The sequence below is a fragment of the Bos javanicus genome, chromosome 20 (assembly GCF_032452875.1).
Source record: "Bos javanicus breed banteng chromosome 20, ARS-OSU_banteng_1.0, whole genome shotgun sequence".
NCBI classification, from domain to species: domain Eukaryota; kingdom Metazoa; phylum Chordata; class Mammalia; order Artiodactyla; family Bovidae; genus Bos; species Bos javanicus.
The window spans coordinates 12,652,501-12,672,020 of NC_083887.1; the positions used below are offsets into that span (position 1 = coordinate 12,652,501).

The 19,520-nt window shown below is 40.8% G+C and overlaps 1 protein-coding gene across 8 annotated transcripts in view; it reads right to left on the minus strand.

Moving 5' to 3' along the window:
• MAST4 (microtubule associated serine/threonine kinase family member 4) overlaps positions 1 to 19,520 on the minus strand; it is a 620,856-nt gene that overhangs the window by 318,391 nt on the left and 282,945 nt on the right. For 3 of the 8 annotated variants that reach the window (XM_061393373.1, XM_061393376.1, XM_061393372.1), the window contains exon 4: positions 12,480 to 12,554. The exons of the other annotated variants lie outside the window; for them this stretch is intronic. In XM_061393373.1, coding sequence (XP_061249357.1) covers positions 12,480 to 12,554 — 75 coding nt within the window. The remainder of the gene's footprint in view (positions 1 to 12,479; positions 12,555 to 19,520) is intronic. 8 annotated transcript variants of the gene reach the window in all.

Sequence of the window (19,520 nt, forward strand, 5' to 3'; positions counted from 1 at the left end):
GCAAGGAACACATGGAAGAAGAGGTAATATATTGATTGACCTTTCCTTCCAATTGCAGTCCAGGCAGCTAGCTGTCTTTTCTCATTTAGGGGGATATGACAGCTGACCTAGCTTATTTTCTTGAACTAGCAAACTAGCAGAGTCCTTGGACCAGTGAGGTAGCAGAGACCAGTATACATCTATAAAGGCAGAACTCAACATTACCACTGTCCCAAGTAGGAGGCCCTAAGTATAATCCTGTAACCTGATAGGCTGCTGGATTAGAGCTCCTCCTCCTTCCAAAAATGCTAGTTATCTTACCAGAAAACAGTGGGGAAGATGTTTCCCAGGTATAGAGAATGTCAGCCAATACGAATTATTCATGTTCCTTGAAATAAAGAGGAACAAGATTCATTTAACTCAACATTACTCAATGAACTTTGCTAATGGGTATTGATAAGAAAAACTTAATAAGTTTCTTGGTAAAATGTTCTGTACTCAAATAAGTTTCAGAAAATATACTTAAATACATCTCAGAGAATTTACTCACTGCAAGATTTCCCCAAGACTTTTTAAAATTACAGGCATTTTATTTAACAAGATCAAAGGGTATGATCTGCAGTGTTTCTCAAATTAATGGGACCATGAAACACTTTGGCAGAACCATCCCTGAGGCATGTACACAGAACATGCTTTGAGAAATGTACATTTCACAGAGCCTTTACTTTGGTACAATGATAGGATGGCCATAAGAGAAGCAGACACTAAATTACTGCCATGTGATACACCAGCAACTGCATTTAGTAACTGAATTTCACAGTCTGGTATTGCACTCTGATGAAAGAGGTAGGCGCCCTACACTGTAATTCAATCAAATGTCCTCTAGTGCACCTTGAAAGACTGCTCGACAAATCCAAGAGAAGACCGAAAACAACAGCTACATAAACAAAGCCCTTGTGCACAACAGGGATCAAATCATTAAAGAAATGAACCCAAAGTATAAGAACACATGATTAGCATGCCATAGGTCTATAGTTTATATGGAAGATACAGCCAGGAACTAAGGACTGTTACCATAGCCGTGTGTTTCTAACAGTGACAGAATGACACAACTAAGCCCAGATTTATGAATGGCTAGGACGGAGCAGTCTGTTGGGCTGCCGTCTATGGGGTCGCACAGAGTCGGACACGACTGAAGCGACTTAGCAGCAGCAGTAGCAGGCTTATCGTTACGGTTTCCCAGGCAGCTCAGATGGTAAAGCATCTGCCTACAATGTGGGAGACTCAGCTTCGATCCCTGGGTTGGGAAGATTCCCTGGAGAAGGAAATGGCAACCCATTCCAGTATTCTTGCCTGGGAAATCCCATGGATGGAGGAACCTCGTAGGCTACAGTCCATGGGGTCACAAAGAGTTGGACATGACTGAGCGACTTCAGTTTCCGTTTTAAGGCTTATCTTTATTCTCTTTTCCCTATTCACAAATTCCCTGATCTCCTCGGACAAATCTATTTCTGAGACTTCCTCTTCCATTCAAGAAGTAGACATTCACAAGAGACCATTACTTTCAACTATAGGAGTGAAGATTTGGAGAAAAGCTAGGAACGAAAAGTATGTTCTCACTTGGTCTAATTCCTCTGTTGCTGACCTATGGCAGGTTTCTCCTCCTGCTGTCATTTCACCATGATAGCCATGAGCCCTTCCCTTCATGAATTTATCACTCAGGAATTCACTTTATTAAGGTTTTCTTGTGTATGCATGCGAGGTCACTACCGTTGTGCCCGATTCTTTGTGACCCCCATCAACTGTAGCACACGAAGCTCCTCTGTCCCTGGGATTCTCCAGGTAGGAATACTGGAGTGGATTGCCATTTCCTTCTCCACAGGCTCTTCCTGGCCCAGGGATTGAACATGCATCTCTTGCATCTCCTGCACTGGCAGGCGGGTTCTTTATCACTAGCACCGCGTGGGAAGCCCCAGGTTTACCTGTGCTCTTAGCTTTTTAAGTTAGTTTTTAAAGTATGGGTTTGCAGCTTACATACCTTGTTTTGATTGTGAACATAACAACAGCGGTCTCTTGTAATTGTCTACATTCTAAGTGGAAGCGGAGGCTTGAGAAGTAGGAGATGTTGCTTTACCATGTGTTTATACAAAAGTTTTAAGTGAGAGAACAGTAGAAATTGAGGTAAATAATATTTAGCTCCAAAAAAAAGGTGTGTCTCTTCTATGTCATACCACTTGAGTCAGAGTGCTGGGTCATTCTGCTGTCTACTTGAACTGTGCTGGGTACTGTTGGGATCCATACTCAATAAAAGAAATAGGCAATACAAACAGATGTAGAGATAACCAAGATTTTGATGTTGTCAGACAAAGACTCAAAAATAACTATGCAAAGGGATACAGTGGCAAAGATATCTGACATGAACAAATACATGGAAAATTTCACTAGAGAGATAGAAACTATAATAATAATAAAGAACAACAGGAAAAGCTGGAATGAAAGATATCAGAATGAAAAGGACTTACCAGCTGAATGAGCAAAGCAGAAGAAGGAATAAGTAAAGTTTAAATCAAAATGATAGAAATTATCCAAAATGAATCACCAGGAAAATAAAGCAAAAACAAAAAACAGTGTCTAAGATCTGTGCAACGATATTCAACTGCCTAACACAGGTACAAATAGACTACCACAAGGAGAAGAGAGAAAATGAGGTAGAAGACACATTTGAATAGATAATAGCTAAGGGCTTTCCAAAAAATTGATAAAAGGCATCAATCTACATACTTGTGAACTCCAAGCAGAATGAATACAAGGAAAACTGTACTTGGCCATATCATAGTCAAATCTTTCTTTGAGGAAAGAAGCAGAAATTTGTGTGTGAGATAATGGGAAGGGAGAACTTATCCTACCCCACCTTGGGAAAAAAACCATTAACTTATAAAAATATTAAAGGAGGCAATGAAGTTAATCAGGTCAGTTAAAAAAAGATACCATGGTCTCCAAGCATTGGCCAACAAGTGTGTCTGAGGTACTCAGCCTGCTCTTCTCAGATAGGGATTCCCTTCCCTGGTGGCTCAGAGGTTAAAGCATCTGCCTGCAATGTAGGAGACCTGGGTTCAATCCCTGGGTTGGGAAGATCCCCTGGAGAAGGAAATGGCAACCCACTCCAGTGTTCTTGCCTGGAGAATCCCATGGAGGGATCTGTGGGCTACAGTCCATGGGGTAGCCAAGAGTCGGACACGACTGAGCGACTTCACTTTCAAGGATTGCTTGGCTAAATGTTTAAATTAATCTTTTAGAGTTGCTGGCTATGTTTTGATTTGTTTTTCTTTTTGCCTTGGGGCAGAGGATTACAAGGGGCCAGCAGGATACAGGACCCCTTGAAGGTAAAGAAATGATTTCAGTAATTCTTCATAAATAAATCTAAAGCTAAACTGGATAACCTGCACTTGTCCATTGTTTCCGTTTAGTCTCTAAGTTGTGTCTGACTTTTTTCGATCCTCAGGTGCTATTTAACCATCTTATCCTCTGCTGCTTCCTTCTCCTTTTGCCTTTAATCTTTCCCATCATCAGAGTCCTAACCCAGCTGATGAGCTTTTAACCTCTAAATTAAAAAGACTTCCTACACCCTTCCTCCAAATAAAATACTAATCTCATCTTGGCCAACTGCCTGTTACAGGTCTTTGGTAAGCACTACTCTGAGAACTATGAGAAAAGTCAACAAAAGCAATTCACTAGTTCTTTGAAGTCCTTGGGGAAAAAAATCCACCCAAGGATAAGATAGGTTGAGCTGTAACAATTTACCTATGCCTACTTAACCGCTGTCAGTTAAACAAAAAACAAAGAACAGGAAAAGGTAACTGCTACAACAACAACAAAAAATTTGTGTTAGGAAAGACAAACAGGTCAAACAGTTCTCAATATTTTCAGTCACAACATTTAAATGGGCTTAAAATAGAAATTCCAGCAACTAAAATATTAAAAGTCAAAATGGTTTTCACACATTCTTTACTTCCATTTTGAAACCCAGTCCCATTCTTTTCTTAAAGACAAACATCATTTTCCTGGACAATCAATTAGGATGTTGACAAGCATCAGGAAAGAAATGTGACTCTGAAAACAAAAATGGAAATTTAAAACATTCTGAAAACTGCTACAGGGGTAGGACAAGGGGTCTGCTAGGGTGTTGGTAATGCACTGTATTTTAAACCTTGGAGTTGTTACCTGGGCATAGTCAGTGTGTGAAAGCTCACTGAAATCTGCAGTTTTGGGATATGTTACTACTACAGGAAAAAAAAAAAATCAGTTACTAAGATCTTTGGGATAATAGCAAGCTTAAAATATCTGTACTTTTCTGTATATATGTTATACCTCAATGAAAAGATTATTTTGTTGAAGATTAAAGAGTGATTCTTCAAAAGCAGCAGGCTATACCCACCTTTAAGTCTACAAAATAAATCCCATAATGCCCGGTCACAAGACCCAAATCATTCTGCATGAACTACACGAGCTGAATTCCAAAAGCATGTTGCAGCCCTGTAATTTTGAGTGCTTCAATACTGTGTTTATGTCATACATTATAGACAGAATCATGGAAAATAAATAATTGGAACCCACTTTCTGTAGAATTACTTGTATGTGTCTGATTAGAGAGATGTTAGGCTGAAGAAATGGGGGTGCCCTCTGCCCATTTTTTCAGCTGAATTGTTAGGGCTCTAGAATTCTGTTAATGCTAACAGAGAAATAAATCCAGTAAACTGGGATAGTCACACACAGAAATGGTAAGGAAAATGAAAGCTTTCCAGACAGTTTTGCAGCATTACATAGGTCAACAGTACTGTGGAGTCAGGTGGCAGGAGAGCAGGCTATGGATCAAGGAGGAATCTGGCACTGGAGGCAGAAAACTCACTACTGTGGGAACTTTGGTTGCCTTCCTTTTGAACCTTGAGAAATGCCACTCAGGACAGGGTGTCCCCTGGGAAAGGGAGGCGCCCCTCCGAGATGGCGGTACAAAGGGCATGGCGTGGTGGCTATGCACAGGGACTAAGTGGGCTTCACCTTGTACTAGTTCTGGGGCTCCTGCAAGGAATTTCACTTCTCTGTGCTGTCTGCCAAAGGCAGCAAAATGTGCACAGGGGTACCAGGTGGACAGATCACATTGTAAATGTAACCCCAAAACACAACTTCAGACTCAGTCTGAACCTAAGCCAACTGTCTGGATTTGGGGGAAGCATCACCCTTAGAGAGGGATGTTGACAAATGCAGCCTATAGGAGTTGAGGCTGAACATCAAAGACAGGTGCCGGGAAGTTAACGACCAGGGGAGAAGTGAAAATTCACTTACCTGTCCATTGCAAAGCCATCTTACGATCCACACCATGCAGGTGTTTATCTGTATTTCTGTCTAAGGCCTGCAGGTCAATCTGTTTTATCCTTTGATAATGTGAGGTGACCCTAAACTCATTGGAAAACCTTCCGCTTTCCTTCAGGAGTGGTCTGTGTCCTCCACTATTTGTAACAGAAGCAACTGTGGTAAAAATCGAGAAAAGGTGGAAGGCTTTACCTACACCTTACAAACACCCAAACCCTGCAGCCATTTCCAGAATCTTTGATATTTCTAATGTTTTTCGCTTTTAAAGGCTTAGGTTTTTCATGATGTTGCTTTCCAGCAACTGGAACTTCACGCCCAGTAAAAGTGACAGAAGTTTTGGTTTTTCGGCATTGCCCAGCACGTTCTGTTCTGGGTGCTGGTCGTATGGGATTGTCCAGTTTGTGTAAATTCATCAAGCTGTATACTTGTGAATGCATACAAAAAGTTTTATACACATGCACACACATATAAGTACACACACACGCCAATTGGCAGTTTCCACAAAAAGAAGGTAGTGGCAACGGCGAGGCATGGTCCAAGGACGCCATGGGAGAAAAAGCCCTGGTTCTCCCTCACCCCTTCAGTTACAGCCATAGTACAGGACGGTTAAGCACAGGGAGCCCAAGAGCCCAAGAATCCCGGGTTCGAATCCCAGCTCCTGTTTTAGTAGCTGTGTGATCTCATGCAAACTTCCGTGGCCTCGTCGGCCACTAGGTGATCAGCAGTACCCCTCCTAGGGAGTCGTCAGTCCCAGGCGTACAGCAGCTAGAAGCAGGTGGACATGCTGCGGGGCTGCCTAAGTGTTAGCTGCTCCACGATGCATAGGAGCATTGCTTTCACCTCTGGAGACTTCTTTAAGTCTCCCTTACATCTTATTTCTTGGCCTATCTACTTCCTCGTGGGGAAATTCAAGGGTACAGGAGAGGGTAAGCATACTCCTCAGACAGAGAATATTATTCCCACCCATCAGTTTATTTGGACAGAACCTTCCCACACCTCTTATCTGCCTCCAGCCTACCCTTGCAATGTGCCCAATGGACAATCAGCTATTTGTATGAGCTCCTGGAAACCATAAACTGTATGCTATATGTGCATTTTTAATCGACATTACAAGCATGGTAGTAAAGAACTGAATTTGTTTAAGCTTGGTTTCACAGAGTAACACGTTTTCAGTCCCATCCACATTGCTGCATGTCCTTTCAAGGCTGCGGCTTCTAACTGCTGGGGGTTATGCGATGCCCTCTCTTTTCCCAATCACTCCTTCAGTGCACTCACAGTATCTCCAAACGTTCTGGTGTAACAACAAGGCTGCATGAAGCATCTGTGTCCTTGGACAGAGGCCACTTCTTTTCTATGGGATTGCTGGGTCGTAGAGAAGACTGTTTAATTTAGCTAAAAACTGTCATTTTTGTCCCCAAAATAGCACAATCACTCTATGGAATGGCGACACCAGACCATTTCATTGTAACAACATTCTCAATGAGGTAGATATTGTTATTCCTGAGCTGTATGGATGAGGAAACAAGAGACTTTTCCTTGGCCACGCAACTAGTACACAGAACTTCATTGAGAACACCCCTCCCGAGGCAAAGCCTGTCTGCATCCCACCAGGAACAGCCATTCAGGAACGTGTCACCTCGTTCACACCATTCCAGTCTGGCCCATCACATTACCTCGCGCATGCTCATAATGTTCATGCCCACACTCATAAGGTTTAAAAAGTCCTTTGCTTCTTTCAGGACCCAGATGAAAACCTACAAGCTTCAGGAAGACTTTTCTGACTGTGGCCACAGAGGTCCTTTGGTTTGAAATTAATGCAGCTTGGATATGTTGACCAAACAATTGATTATTGTTTCTGCATTCTTTCTTTCCCAATTACATTATATTCTTAAAGGTAAGAACTAAATCCTACAAGCTATAGTCCTTTATGCCTACCACACAGCTGAGTACATACCAGACATTCAAACATAAGGAGAACTGGACACACTTTTAACAATGCAGACATTCTACCTCAACCCCTTATTTTACATGAGGGAAAAAAAAATCTTAGAGAAGTTAAATAATGATTACCTGATATCCATAATAAGAATAATCATAATTTAAAGGATAGCTATAATTTTTTGGTTATCATTAAGTGCCTTGGAGCTTCCCTGATAGCTCAGTTGGTAAAGAATCCGCCTGCAATACAGGAGACCTGGATTTGATTCCTGAGTTGGGAAGATTCCCTGGAGAAGGGAAAGGCTACCCACTCTAGTATTCTGGCCTGGAGAATTCCATGGACTGTATAGTTCAAGGGGTTGCAAAGAGCTGGACACGATGGAGCGACTTTCACTTAAGTCCCTACCTGTGCAGTAAAAACTTTTTATACATTCTCCCATTTAATCCTCAAAACAATCCCATGAGATGGATACTATTTTGTTCTCAGATAAAGAAACTGAGGCTTTCTTAGGGTAATTAAGTAACCGCCCCAATGTCATAGCTATTAAGTTTCAGATATGAGATCAACACCCATTTTAGCCAGGACCAAAAGTTCATAGACAGCTGATGTACAAACAAAAACTATAAACTGCCTCAAAATTTTCTATCAGCAATGTACTACCCCTAAAATCTTTTGTAAAAGCAAACAAAAAGTTTACATTGTAACAACATTTAATATAACTAAAATATTCCCAGAATAATTATGGCAACCAATCTTCCCAGCCCCTTCCCCATCTTTCTATTAATATCTCCTTAAATATAGTGACAAGTATTACAGCCTCCAAAAAAGCAGAAATTATCCTTTAACACTTGAAACTCTTGGGACTAGGAAGGTGTTAATTACCATCCAAAAATTCAATCCATAATAAGGCTCTAAAATGTAGATATTCAATACTTTAAAGCCTATCCCCTTAGTGCTTAAAAAAAAAAAAAAAAACTATTTCTTTTATTATTAAAGAAAGAAACACAATATCATGATTTCCATGGCTTTTATTCTACATCATGTTTGCAACTATGAACCCTGGTCAATGCAGCCTTTTGCCCCCTCCAAACAATGGGTTTCTAAGGTCCCAGAGACATTTACTCTTCAGAGAGATAAAAATGAAAAAAAGGATCAATCCTAAAAGGTTTATATTAGTGAGAAAAGAAGACGGTCTGCTCTGAGATAGCTCAGGGCTGATTTTCCCAGCAGGAGAGCCCAGGTTTTATAAACCTTATTCTCATTAGAAAAAGGTAGAGAAATCGCTGAGAATTAGTATAAAGGATTTTCAAGCCCTGTGGCATACTGAAGTGATGTATCTTAGAATCATAAGCAGGGTTTTGGTTAGCTGTCCATTTAGGGAGGTTTTTTTTTTTTTTTTTTTTTTTTTTAAGAGGATAGAATATTACAACACTTTCTGGTTTTGAAATTTATTAGATGCTATGCCCACCACTACCTATTGTCACATGCTCAAAATTTCAATACGAGCTCTATGAACCTATTTATTCTGGACCAGCAAAGCTTCCAATGAAAAATGACAGTTCATCTAGAATAAATCTTCATCATCCTTTTGTGCTCAAATGCCAGGAGATTTGAAAGCTAATCCTCTGTACACTCTCGTGTTCTTTTCTGTCCACCTCCTGCCTCCCCAGATCGTGTCCCTGATGCTCCCATATCAAACTGATTTTTATTTAACAGAATTCTTTACCAGCTCCACAAATAACTGTTCAGTGGTCTTTGAACTATTATTCCTGCTGCCTGTTTTCTTCTTTGTTCATTTACTGTGTGAAGGGCTCGTACTGGGGGATAGACAGGTGAGCATATTCTCCAAATGAAATATATTTTAGAAATTCCCAGTGGACAAGTTTAGCCAATCAGAGGTACATTACTTACCTTTGATTTCTCCTTCACTCTTTAACTCTTATTCAAATAAAACAGATTTAAGAGCTTGTTTTCCTATACTCAAAGCACTTTCAAAAGCTTTCAAAGACTAAGATTAAAAAATTCAGGCTAAAAAAAAAAAAAAAAGCCAACTCCCTGAGTAGAAAATGAGCCTCTTGTTTCTGGTTCATATTTTCCCCCACAGCTTTAAAGTAATTCTGTTTAAAAAATTAACATCCATTGAAGACACTGATAAAAGACCGCCCACAAATAATGCTTTGGAATTCATGAGGAAAGATGCTGTTTCTAGAGGAATTTTAGGACTGAGAAATGTCATTCAAAAATCTCAGACTAAATGGGAAAGTATCTAGCTATAAAAAGCCTTGATGAAAAAGAAACATAATTCCTTAATTTGGTTAAGAGACTATTTAATAAACTCTCATTTAATAGAGGGCTTCCCTTGTTGCTCACCTTGTAAAGAATTCGCCTGCAATGCAGGAGACCTGGGTTTGATCCATGGGTTGGAAAGATCCCCTGGAGAAGGGAAAGGCTACCCACTCCAGTATTCTGTCGTGGGGAATACCATGGACTATACAGTCTATGGGATCACAGACAGACACAACAGAGTGACTTTCACTTTACAGGCTTCCCAGGCGGCGCTAGTGGTAAAGAACCTGCCTGCCAGTGCAGGAGATATAAAAGATGTAGATTCGATCCCTGGGTTGGGAAGATCCCTTGGAAAAGGAAATGGCAACCCACTCTAGTATTCCTGCCTGGAGAATCCCATGGACCGAGAAGCCTGGCAGGCTACAGTCCATAGGGTTACAAAGAGTCTGACACGACTAAAGCGACTTTGCATGCACACGCATTTCATAGAAGAGAGAACCTTGAGGCATGGGGGCTCAGTGTTACGTGGCAGCCCACAGACACAAATGGATTATAACAAAGCCTAATGCACATCCCACTCAAGGATATTCTTCCTCACCACTCCATACTGCTAATGGGAAGTCAAGTATCTCTGCTTGATCACACTTCTCCCCAGACTGCAATGCTGACTCAACAGAATCCATATTCTCAAAAACTTTAATAGCTGGTTTACTCTAAGTTATTACTGAGCCCAGAATCCGCCAGGGTTTTTTTTTTTTTTATAACAACTCAGGTTACTGAGTTGAACAAATGCAGTGTAGCATCTAAGCACCAACGTGCTTATAATGAAAGGTCACTGGCCACACTAATGCACATTTCCATTTTATATTCATTGCCCAAGTAACCAATCCACATGGCAAATGTGTTTCCCCTCATCAGTTCCTAAGGTTAGAAAAAAATTTTAGGCCTTTCTTAAATTTCTAGTACTGCAGTATTTGGGGGAAGAAAGGATTTGACCTTTAAAGCCTATTTGTGAATATTGGCTGAACCTATTCACACAGCACATCAAGGCACCAGACATCTTCTTTTTAGCAGTTTAATGAGATCTTCTTAGAGTGTATCTAGAAAAAAAAAGCCATGATTCTCACTTAAGACAAAACAGAACAACAAAGACTCAATAGAAGAAACCTGTCTAATTTACAGTATAACAGACAACACTTTGCATGGTGAGGCACAGTAGTATTTCTGAAAATTCCACAGCAGAATGAAACGAACATAGGAAAAAAGAAAGAGGAAGAACAAAAGCATGTGCCAAGTTGGATCCTTAACACACCATTGACCAAGAGAAACATGCTGGGTATAACAGGGGTTATGCTTAACCTCAGGATGTTTTACTGCCTCGTTGATGAAAACTCTTAGGCTGGGTCTGAGAAGGACCTGGTGTTCTCTGAACTAGGCTTAGCAAGATTCACCTCTTACATGATGAAACCATCCAACTTATTCAGAGCTAGTTTATTTTTCTCCCCTCACAAACTTTCATGACTTCATCATAAGGATCCTGAGTCAAACTGAGTTGTTTAGAACTTGGGAGCGGGGAGGAGACACCCCAGGTACTAACTAAATGTCACAAAATGCTATGACATTTGGGGGCCACTTCCAAATATTTCCACATAGGCAATGTAATATTATCTATTGATTAAAAATTATATGCGAATCACTGACTCCCCCAGGGTGGTCAACTAGCATTATATCAGAGGTATCCATGTCTCAGTCACACCAGTGTACGCATGTACTCATACTGAAATGGGTTTTCATTGCTGAAATCAAAATCAGTGGTCCCCTGGTCAATATAGTGGATGTTAGAAACAGGCTTTCATTGTTGACACTAGTGGTCTTTAAGGTAAGTGGCCTGGCAAAGTCAGTTTACAGATACTCTCTACCCTTGCATGAACAGAGCCTAAGAATCTACGAAGGTCTGTAAATTGGACCTTGAGGTCTGGCACTGAGGCCCCGCTGTGCCACGGCCTTATGTTCAGCAGATGGGGTAGAGGGGCTCCAGTGAATGATGCCCACCATAGAAATGAGAGCATCCTGTCTCCAGAGAGCTGTCAGTTCATCCACGTTAAGTGGAACCTTCCAAAGAGATCAGCTGGAGCACCTAAAAGGCTTGAGCATAGAGCCCTTCACCGAGTTTACAGGACAGGCTGCAGAGACATTCTGTGCCTGTTTGCCAGTAAATGTCTCTTTAATAAAAGTCTGTGTGCAGCAGAACAGACTTGCGACTTACTGAGGCTGTGTAGGAAGAGCAAATCCTTGCTCAAAACCTCAGCCACTTTTCTGTAGACCATCAGAGCTGAACATGACGAAACTGGCTTGAGCTATTCTCAACAAATATATCATATGCAGAACTGCTCTACTAGAGCCCAGGTACACCAGCTGGGGAGCATTTTCAGGAATTTTACAAGCTGGTTGTTAAAAACAGCCATTATTGTTGATTAAAACTATCTAAACTTCCAATAAAATACATTATATTGAAAATAAAGATAAGAGATACCCAAACGGTTCACTTCCTAATTATTTTGCTATATTTTCACGTGGAAGTATGTCAATTGTGTCTGGATATAATAGAGCTCTATGGGGCACCTCTGTCCAGCCCTGTGGTCACCTTTGTCACACGGCTGCTTGAAACTGGCCGTGGGGGGAGTGTTTACAACCACGGAAACCAGCAGGTGCTACCTAGCAGGGTTTTGCTGGTTTCCAGGTCTGATGGTTCGACAATACAGCTCCTTTGATGTGGACGGTCTTCAATCAGTAGAGAAGACCTTGCCTCCTCTAAGACCATGAGAGGCACCAGCATAAGCAAAGGCCCACAGCCCCCTTCTCCTCACAGGGACCACTCCGCCATGCACCATGCGACAGGCACACTCACTTTTGAAGCAGCGGGGTCCACTAGTCTCTGGCGATGTCGGGCTGAGTTGAAATGACTCTTCGGAGGCTGCCCTTCCTGACAGGGAATGGAAGATGGGGATGAACGAGGTGGGAGAGGAGAAGGCGGGGCGTGGGATGATGGGGAAATGGTCAGAAAAGGGAAAGGGACAGCATTTAACAGCACTGTACACGTCTCTTTCAGCTAAAATCCAGCAATAAAAACACACGACACAGCTCCCCCCCCGCCCCGCCACCTCGCCCACAAAGGTGCATGCCATGTGCAAGTCATTTTATTAAAAACAGCCCTGCCTATGCATGTGTGTGATGTCATAAACACAGGCCAGTATCACATTTCCCACCAAGTGTGCATTTTCCTATTACCTGATACTGTCTCTAATTATATCAAGGATATTAAGGAAAACTGAAGCATGATTTCACTGAACATGAAATCATTCTTCCTAGAGTAGCAGAACACATTCTTAAACCTGTCACTCATGTGGTTAACACCAAAAAGATACAGAAATTACAATCTTTCCCCAAACATGAAAACTCTCTTGGCTTAGAAGTTCCTCTCTTCGTCATCCTGGCAGAATTCCTGGTATCTGGCAGCCACCAAAAGCTCTATCCCTGAATGCAATTAAGCTTTATTGGCTCAGAGATTGAGAATTAAGTTTATAACCTAACCTGTGTAGAAGGGTGGTCTTTTCCTTAGATCAACCCTTGTAAACACACACACACGTGACAAATGGACCACAGAGAAAGACTTAACACCTCCCACTGCTCATTCCATGTCAAACACACACACCAAAAGAAACCCAAGCAACTGTATTTTAAAGGAAAAGTTTGGAATAGGGGCCCCCATGGGGGGCATGGAATAGAGTTTCACTTTTCCATCTTCCAAAGCTGGGCAACAGTAGACAAGAATTTAAGAAGTAAGCACAATCCACTGTGGGCAGAGACTTCAGGGACAGGGAGATGAAAGCCACAGAGAGATGGTCTGTAAACCCCTGGAAGTAAAGCCCCTGGTCCAAGTGAGCCTCTCCACAGGGAGTGAAGTATCTGTCAGATGAGTGTTACCATCTGCTCACAGAGGAGGGTAAAAAGACCTTCTACAGTAGTAAAAATGCAGGCTCTGTATTACCATACTTGAGAATTCTTTTCTTTCTTTCTTCCAAGAATAACAGTGCTATTACTTTAAAGACATGGATCAATCACACCCACTTGAATTGCCAACCATCACTGCTTTGGCATCCAAAGCGTAACGCTTACCTTTCAAAAAGGAAATGTCATAAGTAGCAGATTGCAAGTCAGGATTATGTTTTTCCTACTAACTGCCCTGCCAACATGCATTCTTTCCCTACCCTCTTCCGGAAAAAAAAATGCAAGGCAATAGTTTTAAGTCTTAGTTGACCTAGAAAAGATACCAAAAGCTTTGACAGCAGAAATTGTTCTCATTAAGTCCCTGAATATTTGGAAAAACAAACAAACAAAAATTGAGTATGACTTTCTATTCAATAGAAGCAATAGATTTTACATGAGAAATAGTATTTTTTTAAATCACAGATTATTTATTTAACCGCAAGTCTCCTTTATATTTAATGGTTTATCAGAAAGTGATTTTAAGGCATTTTCTCCTTAAAAAAGTTACCAGATGTAAATAAATAATTATCCTCATTAATATATCTATAGAATTATCTGCTCTTATCAAGCTCCCTGTGGAATGATTATAACTGATTTAAGAGTTCCAGTATGCAGTGCCAGGCTCCCACTCATCAGGAAAAAAAAAAAGTTAATCTTGGCATTAAATACACAGTTACAGTCAATGTGCAAATTAACTAAATCCTAAGCCTGTAGTTTATTGCTCTTCTCCTGACTTCAAGGTGAAAATGTTATTTTTTTTTTTAATTAGCTAATTGCACCATAAACTCAGCAGGGGGCAGATGCTGATATTAAACTGAGAACCTCAATCTTAAACTCCCAGTTACTGAAAGGCTGGTTTAAAGAGCACAAGCACACCCTTCAAGGGGAATGGAGGGGGCCAGTGTGTTTTTAAAACCTGGTCTCCATTTTGTCTCATTTATTCTCAGGTACACTGACTCTGTTACAATAGTCTGCTTGTGGTGAACAAATAGGCCTATGAGATAATCAATATATTTACACAGATTCCAGTAATACATCTTTTTATCTTTTTCAGTAATACATCTTAATAGAAACCAAAGAACAGCCTGGAGTATTAATGTCATTTTAATGAACTGCATATGGAATAGAAATAAGGGAATTCTGAACAGCTCACAGCAAGGTTTTCTCCATATGACTCATGTTTTAACCTAATCTTAATTTTCAAAAACAGTCACACTGTATTCTATTGTTGACAAAAAAGTTGGTGGTGGTCAGTGGCTCATGTATTGAGTTACTAAGGCTTTGTAGAAAGGTAGCCATAGCTATGCACTAGACAGGAACCTTTGAGAAGAACTCAATTCATTACAGACTGGACATGCTGCTTTCTTCACTTTCAGTTCAGTTCAGTTCAGTCACTCAGTTGTGTCCGACTCTTTGCGACCCCATGAATCGCAGCATGCCAGGCCTCCCTGTCCATCACCAACTCCCGGAGTTTACTCAAACTCATGTCCATTGAGTCAGTGATGTCATCCAGCCATCTCATCCTCTGTTGTCCCCTTCTCCTCCTGCCCCCAATCCCTCCCAGCATCAGAGTCTTTTCCAGTGAGTCAACTCTTCACATGAGGTGGTCAAAGTATTGGAGTTTCAGCTTCAGCATTAGTCCTTCCAATGAACACCCAGGACGGATCTCCTTTAGGATGGACTGGTTGGATCTCCTTGCAGTCCAAGGGACTCTCAAGAGTCTTCTCCAACACCACAGTTCAAAAGCATCAATTCTTCAGCGCTCAGCTTTCTTCACAGTCCAACTCTCACATCCATACATGACCACTGGAAAAACCATAGCCTTGACTAGATGGACCTTTGTTAGCAAAGTAATCTCTCTGTTTTTTAATATGCTATCTAGGTTGGTCATAACTTTCCTTCCAAGGAGTAAGTGTCTTTTAATTTCATGGCTGCAATCACCATCTGCAGTGATTTTGGAGCCCCAAAAAATAAAGTCTGACACTGTTTCCACTGTTTCCCCATCTATTTCCCATGAAGTGATGGGACCAGATGCTATGATCTTCGTTTTCTGAATGTTGAGCTTTAAGCCAACTTTTTCACTCTCCTCTTTCACTTTCATCAAGAGGCTTTTTAGTTCCTCCTCACTTTCTGCCATAAGGGTGGTGTCATCTGCATATCTGAGGTTATTGATATTTCTTCCAGCAATCTTGCTTAGGGAGACCTTAATTTAAAAGTTTTCCTTTCTTATTTTAAGCCAGATTCCTACATCCAAGACAGGTACAAACAACATATCTCTGAGCAAAGTCAACTTCATGAGTTCAATTATGAAATATTATATATTCTTTAAATAGGAAACAGGGCTCTCAAAAATAGGATGTCATGAAACCAACATCCTTACACAGCATATTCATTTGTATAGCTGGCTGTGTTCAAGAGAAACGTTAAATTCTATCACTCAGGCCAACATTAAAGACAAAATTTGTGCCTTTATTTTCTTTTCCTAAATTCTTGGTCCCAAGAATCCACTTCTCCTCTTAAAAGATAGACTTTGGTCTCCGGTATCTGTCCTTCCAGGCTGAGACTTCAGTCTCTTGGTACCCTTTACCTCCTGGCTAATGTCATCAACATCAGCAAAATAACAGATTGGACCTTGGATCCAAAGGGACTCTCAACTGAATGACTTATTTACATATGTAAACAGAGGCTCTTTGCTGCCAGGGTAGGGGGCCAAGGAGGAGGGTTGGATTCCTCACCAGTAGTTTCTAGAAACAGAAGCGTCTTCTCTCACTTAGGTCCACTTACTAAATCATTTTGCTGTGATAACCACCACTAATTAAAGTAGCAGCCCTCAGTTATGTAAATAAACTATTGAAAGATGACTAAAGAAGTGTTTACATGTGCATTTTCTGGAAACTTAATGAGACATCTATCAGCTCCATACTAAATGCTTTCATCAAGGCTTCTCCTGTTAAGTCATTTTAGAAATATAAACATCCCTGAACACTGCAAACTATACTTTTAGAGAAATTATTGTTCCCTAAACATTACAGATCTGATGGGGTAGTACTTAGCCTAATTTGCATCACATAAACAAATTTACAAGAATGCTCTGTGGAAAACAGTATATCAGGCGTGAAATAATGGGTGCCCAATGAATTCAGTGGCTGACATCAGATTATTTAAACACCTAACTCTTTAAATCAGGTATAAGTTACTCTATCTCAAAATTAGAGCCACAGGGAAAATTTAAAACTAAGTGTATGTATAATTTTGGCATTATTTTTTAAAGAAATATCTCATTAGACATCTCCAGCCTAGATATTTCATCATAAGGAAAAAAAGAAAAAGAAGAAATATCACACAATTGCTGCAAGGGCTCCTAGAGGACTTCTTAAAAATCCATTCAAAGGAGTTTTAATTCTGAAAAAAATCACATGCACTCTTGTATAAGAATAAGCACTTTCACACAACCCTGAGACATCCTTTGGTTTGAATAAATATATTTCACTTTCAATCAAAGTTCTTACTCAACATTATACTTAAGTGTGTACAACAAAGCTAGTGCAAACAGGTCCTGGTAAAGGCACGTCAATAAAGCAATCTAGGACCCTGCAGTCAAAAACTCTATGCAAATAAATCGATTGGAAGAATTCGCAAGCTCGGAGATCTAGCAATTACCAGGTGTATCAAAATAGGGATCAGAAACCCAAATGAACATGGAAGAAATGGGCTATATATTTTCGATGATGATATCATAGGCTTCTTAAACCCGTGGAACTAATCTCACAGTAATTTATGAAAACCTCCTATGAAAGAGGAGTTATGAAATAGTTATGAAAACTATTCATGACCTTGTAAAGATGAAAGTACATCATTTTTTCTTGTCTCCTTACAAACCCAAGTTTTTCAAGTTGGCTCAAGAGGAAAGTCAGCAAAACAGGACAGGGGAAGTGACACCTGCAACTATGGAAGCAAACCCAGAGACTTTCTCACTTCTCACTGTGATGTTCATTGAGAAAGATAGTTTGCATCATGAAATTATGCCTCCAAATACCACCAGCAGTATGCTCTACTTTCTGATCTAGTTTAACTCTTTTTTAAACAAATGCTGGTCTCTACTACTAAGTCTACTGATTTGACTTGCAGTTAGAACAAAAGGAAACAGAACAGAACAAAGCAGTTAAGACCCTGCCCTTCCACTGCAGGGGCTCAGGTTTGATCCCTGGTCTAGGAACTAAGATCCCTGCATGACATGTGGCCAAAAAACAAACAAAAACTGTCATGAGGTAGGCATCACCTAGTAACTCCTTACAAAGGCTTTAGACTGTGTCCCAGACTTTAGTCATTTATTTTTCCCCCCATATCCACATAATGTATACTATTACATCTGCTAAATATATGATACTACTCATTTCTTAATTGTTTTCTTTAAAAAGATGACTCTGGTTTTTAAAAACTTATATATTCAAATTTTAATGAAGGCCTAAGTAATAGCATCTTGAAATCATGGCTTGGTTGTGCTAGTTATGTTTTTTTTTTTTTTCCCTAGTATATATTAAGAAAAAAAGGACTTCCCAGTTGATGCAGTGGTAAAGAATCCACCTGGCAATGCAGGAGACACAGGAAACGTGGGTTTAATTCCTGGTTCAGGAAGATCCCCTGGAGGAGGAAAAGGCACCTCACTCCAGTATTCTTGCCTGGGAAATTCCATGGACAGAGGAGCTTGGAGCTACACTTCATGGGGTCACAAAGGGTTGGACATGACTGAGCATACAAACATTAAGAAAAATACATTAAACATCATATAAAGCACCTGTGTGCTGATAGAATCCTCTCTGCACACCCGTGGAGTCCATGACACCTGGAGTTGCAGCTCATGGAAGTGAGAGGCCAGGTGCTGCAGTGTTTGTGGGGGAGGGACTGGTCACCATTTATGACTCTGCTATGACATCTCCTCTACCTCTATAACTGCCTACCCTAAGATGTCAAACAGGGACTGCAAACTCACAAGTCCCTGACCCAATTCTGGACCTCTGTCCCCCAAGTCTATCATCCTCAGTGTTCCTAATCCCCAGGAAAGGGCACCACCACTCACCCAATGACCTAGGCATCACCGGTCATCCCATCCTTAAACTCAGTTCCCACGGGCCAAACATCAACCCCACCACCCGTCTCCAATCCAGCAAATCCTCCTGGTGTTAACTGCAGAATGCATCTCAAATTCAAGCCTTCTGACCATCATCAATCTCTTCCAAGTCATTTCTCTGTATTTGGTTCCTAGGGCTGCTGTGACAAAATTCCACAAACAGGGTGGCTTAAACAACAAGATTCTACCATCTTACAGTTCTAGAGGCTAGAAACCTAAAATCAAGGTGTCAGCAAGGCTGGTTTCTCCTGAGGGCGGTGAGGGGAGGCTTTGTTCCAGCCTCTCTCCTTGGCTCTAGACTGCCATCTTCGTCCCATGTCTCTTAACTTTTCCTTTCTGTGCATCTGTCGCTACATCCAAATATCTCCTTAACTATAAGGACATTAGTTATACTGGATTAGAGATCTTGCAAAAAATTCTTGCTAACTTGATCACTGACTGCAAAGACCCTATGTCCAAATAAGGACACATTCTCAAAAAGAGAATGTTTTTCTCTTCTAAGTCTTCTAAGACTTCAACATATCTGTGGGGGGGATGCAATTCAACCCAATAACACCATCCAACTCATCCATATACCAGCATTAAACTCCTATTTGTGTTCTGCTACTTTGGGCCTCTGACGAGTCTGTCCTCCCAATAGCAGACAAAGCCACCCTAATAAAATATATAAATAATATCACTATCTTCCAAATTCCCCATACCTTTTCTTTCCCGTCACCCCAAGTCCTTCTGGATCCTATAAAGCAGCAGGCAACCCACCCTGCATGTTTTCTG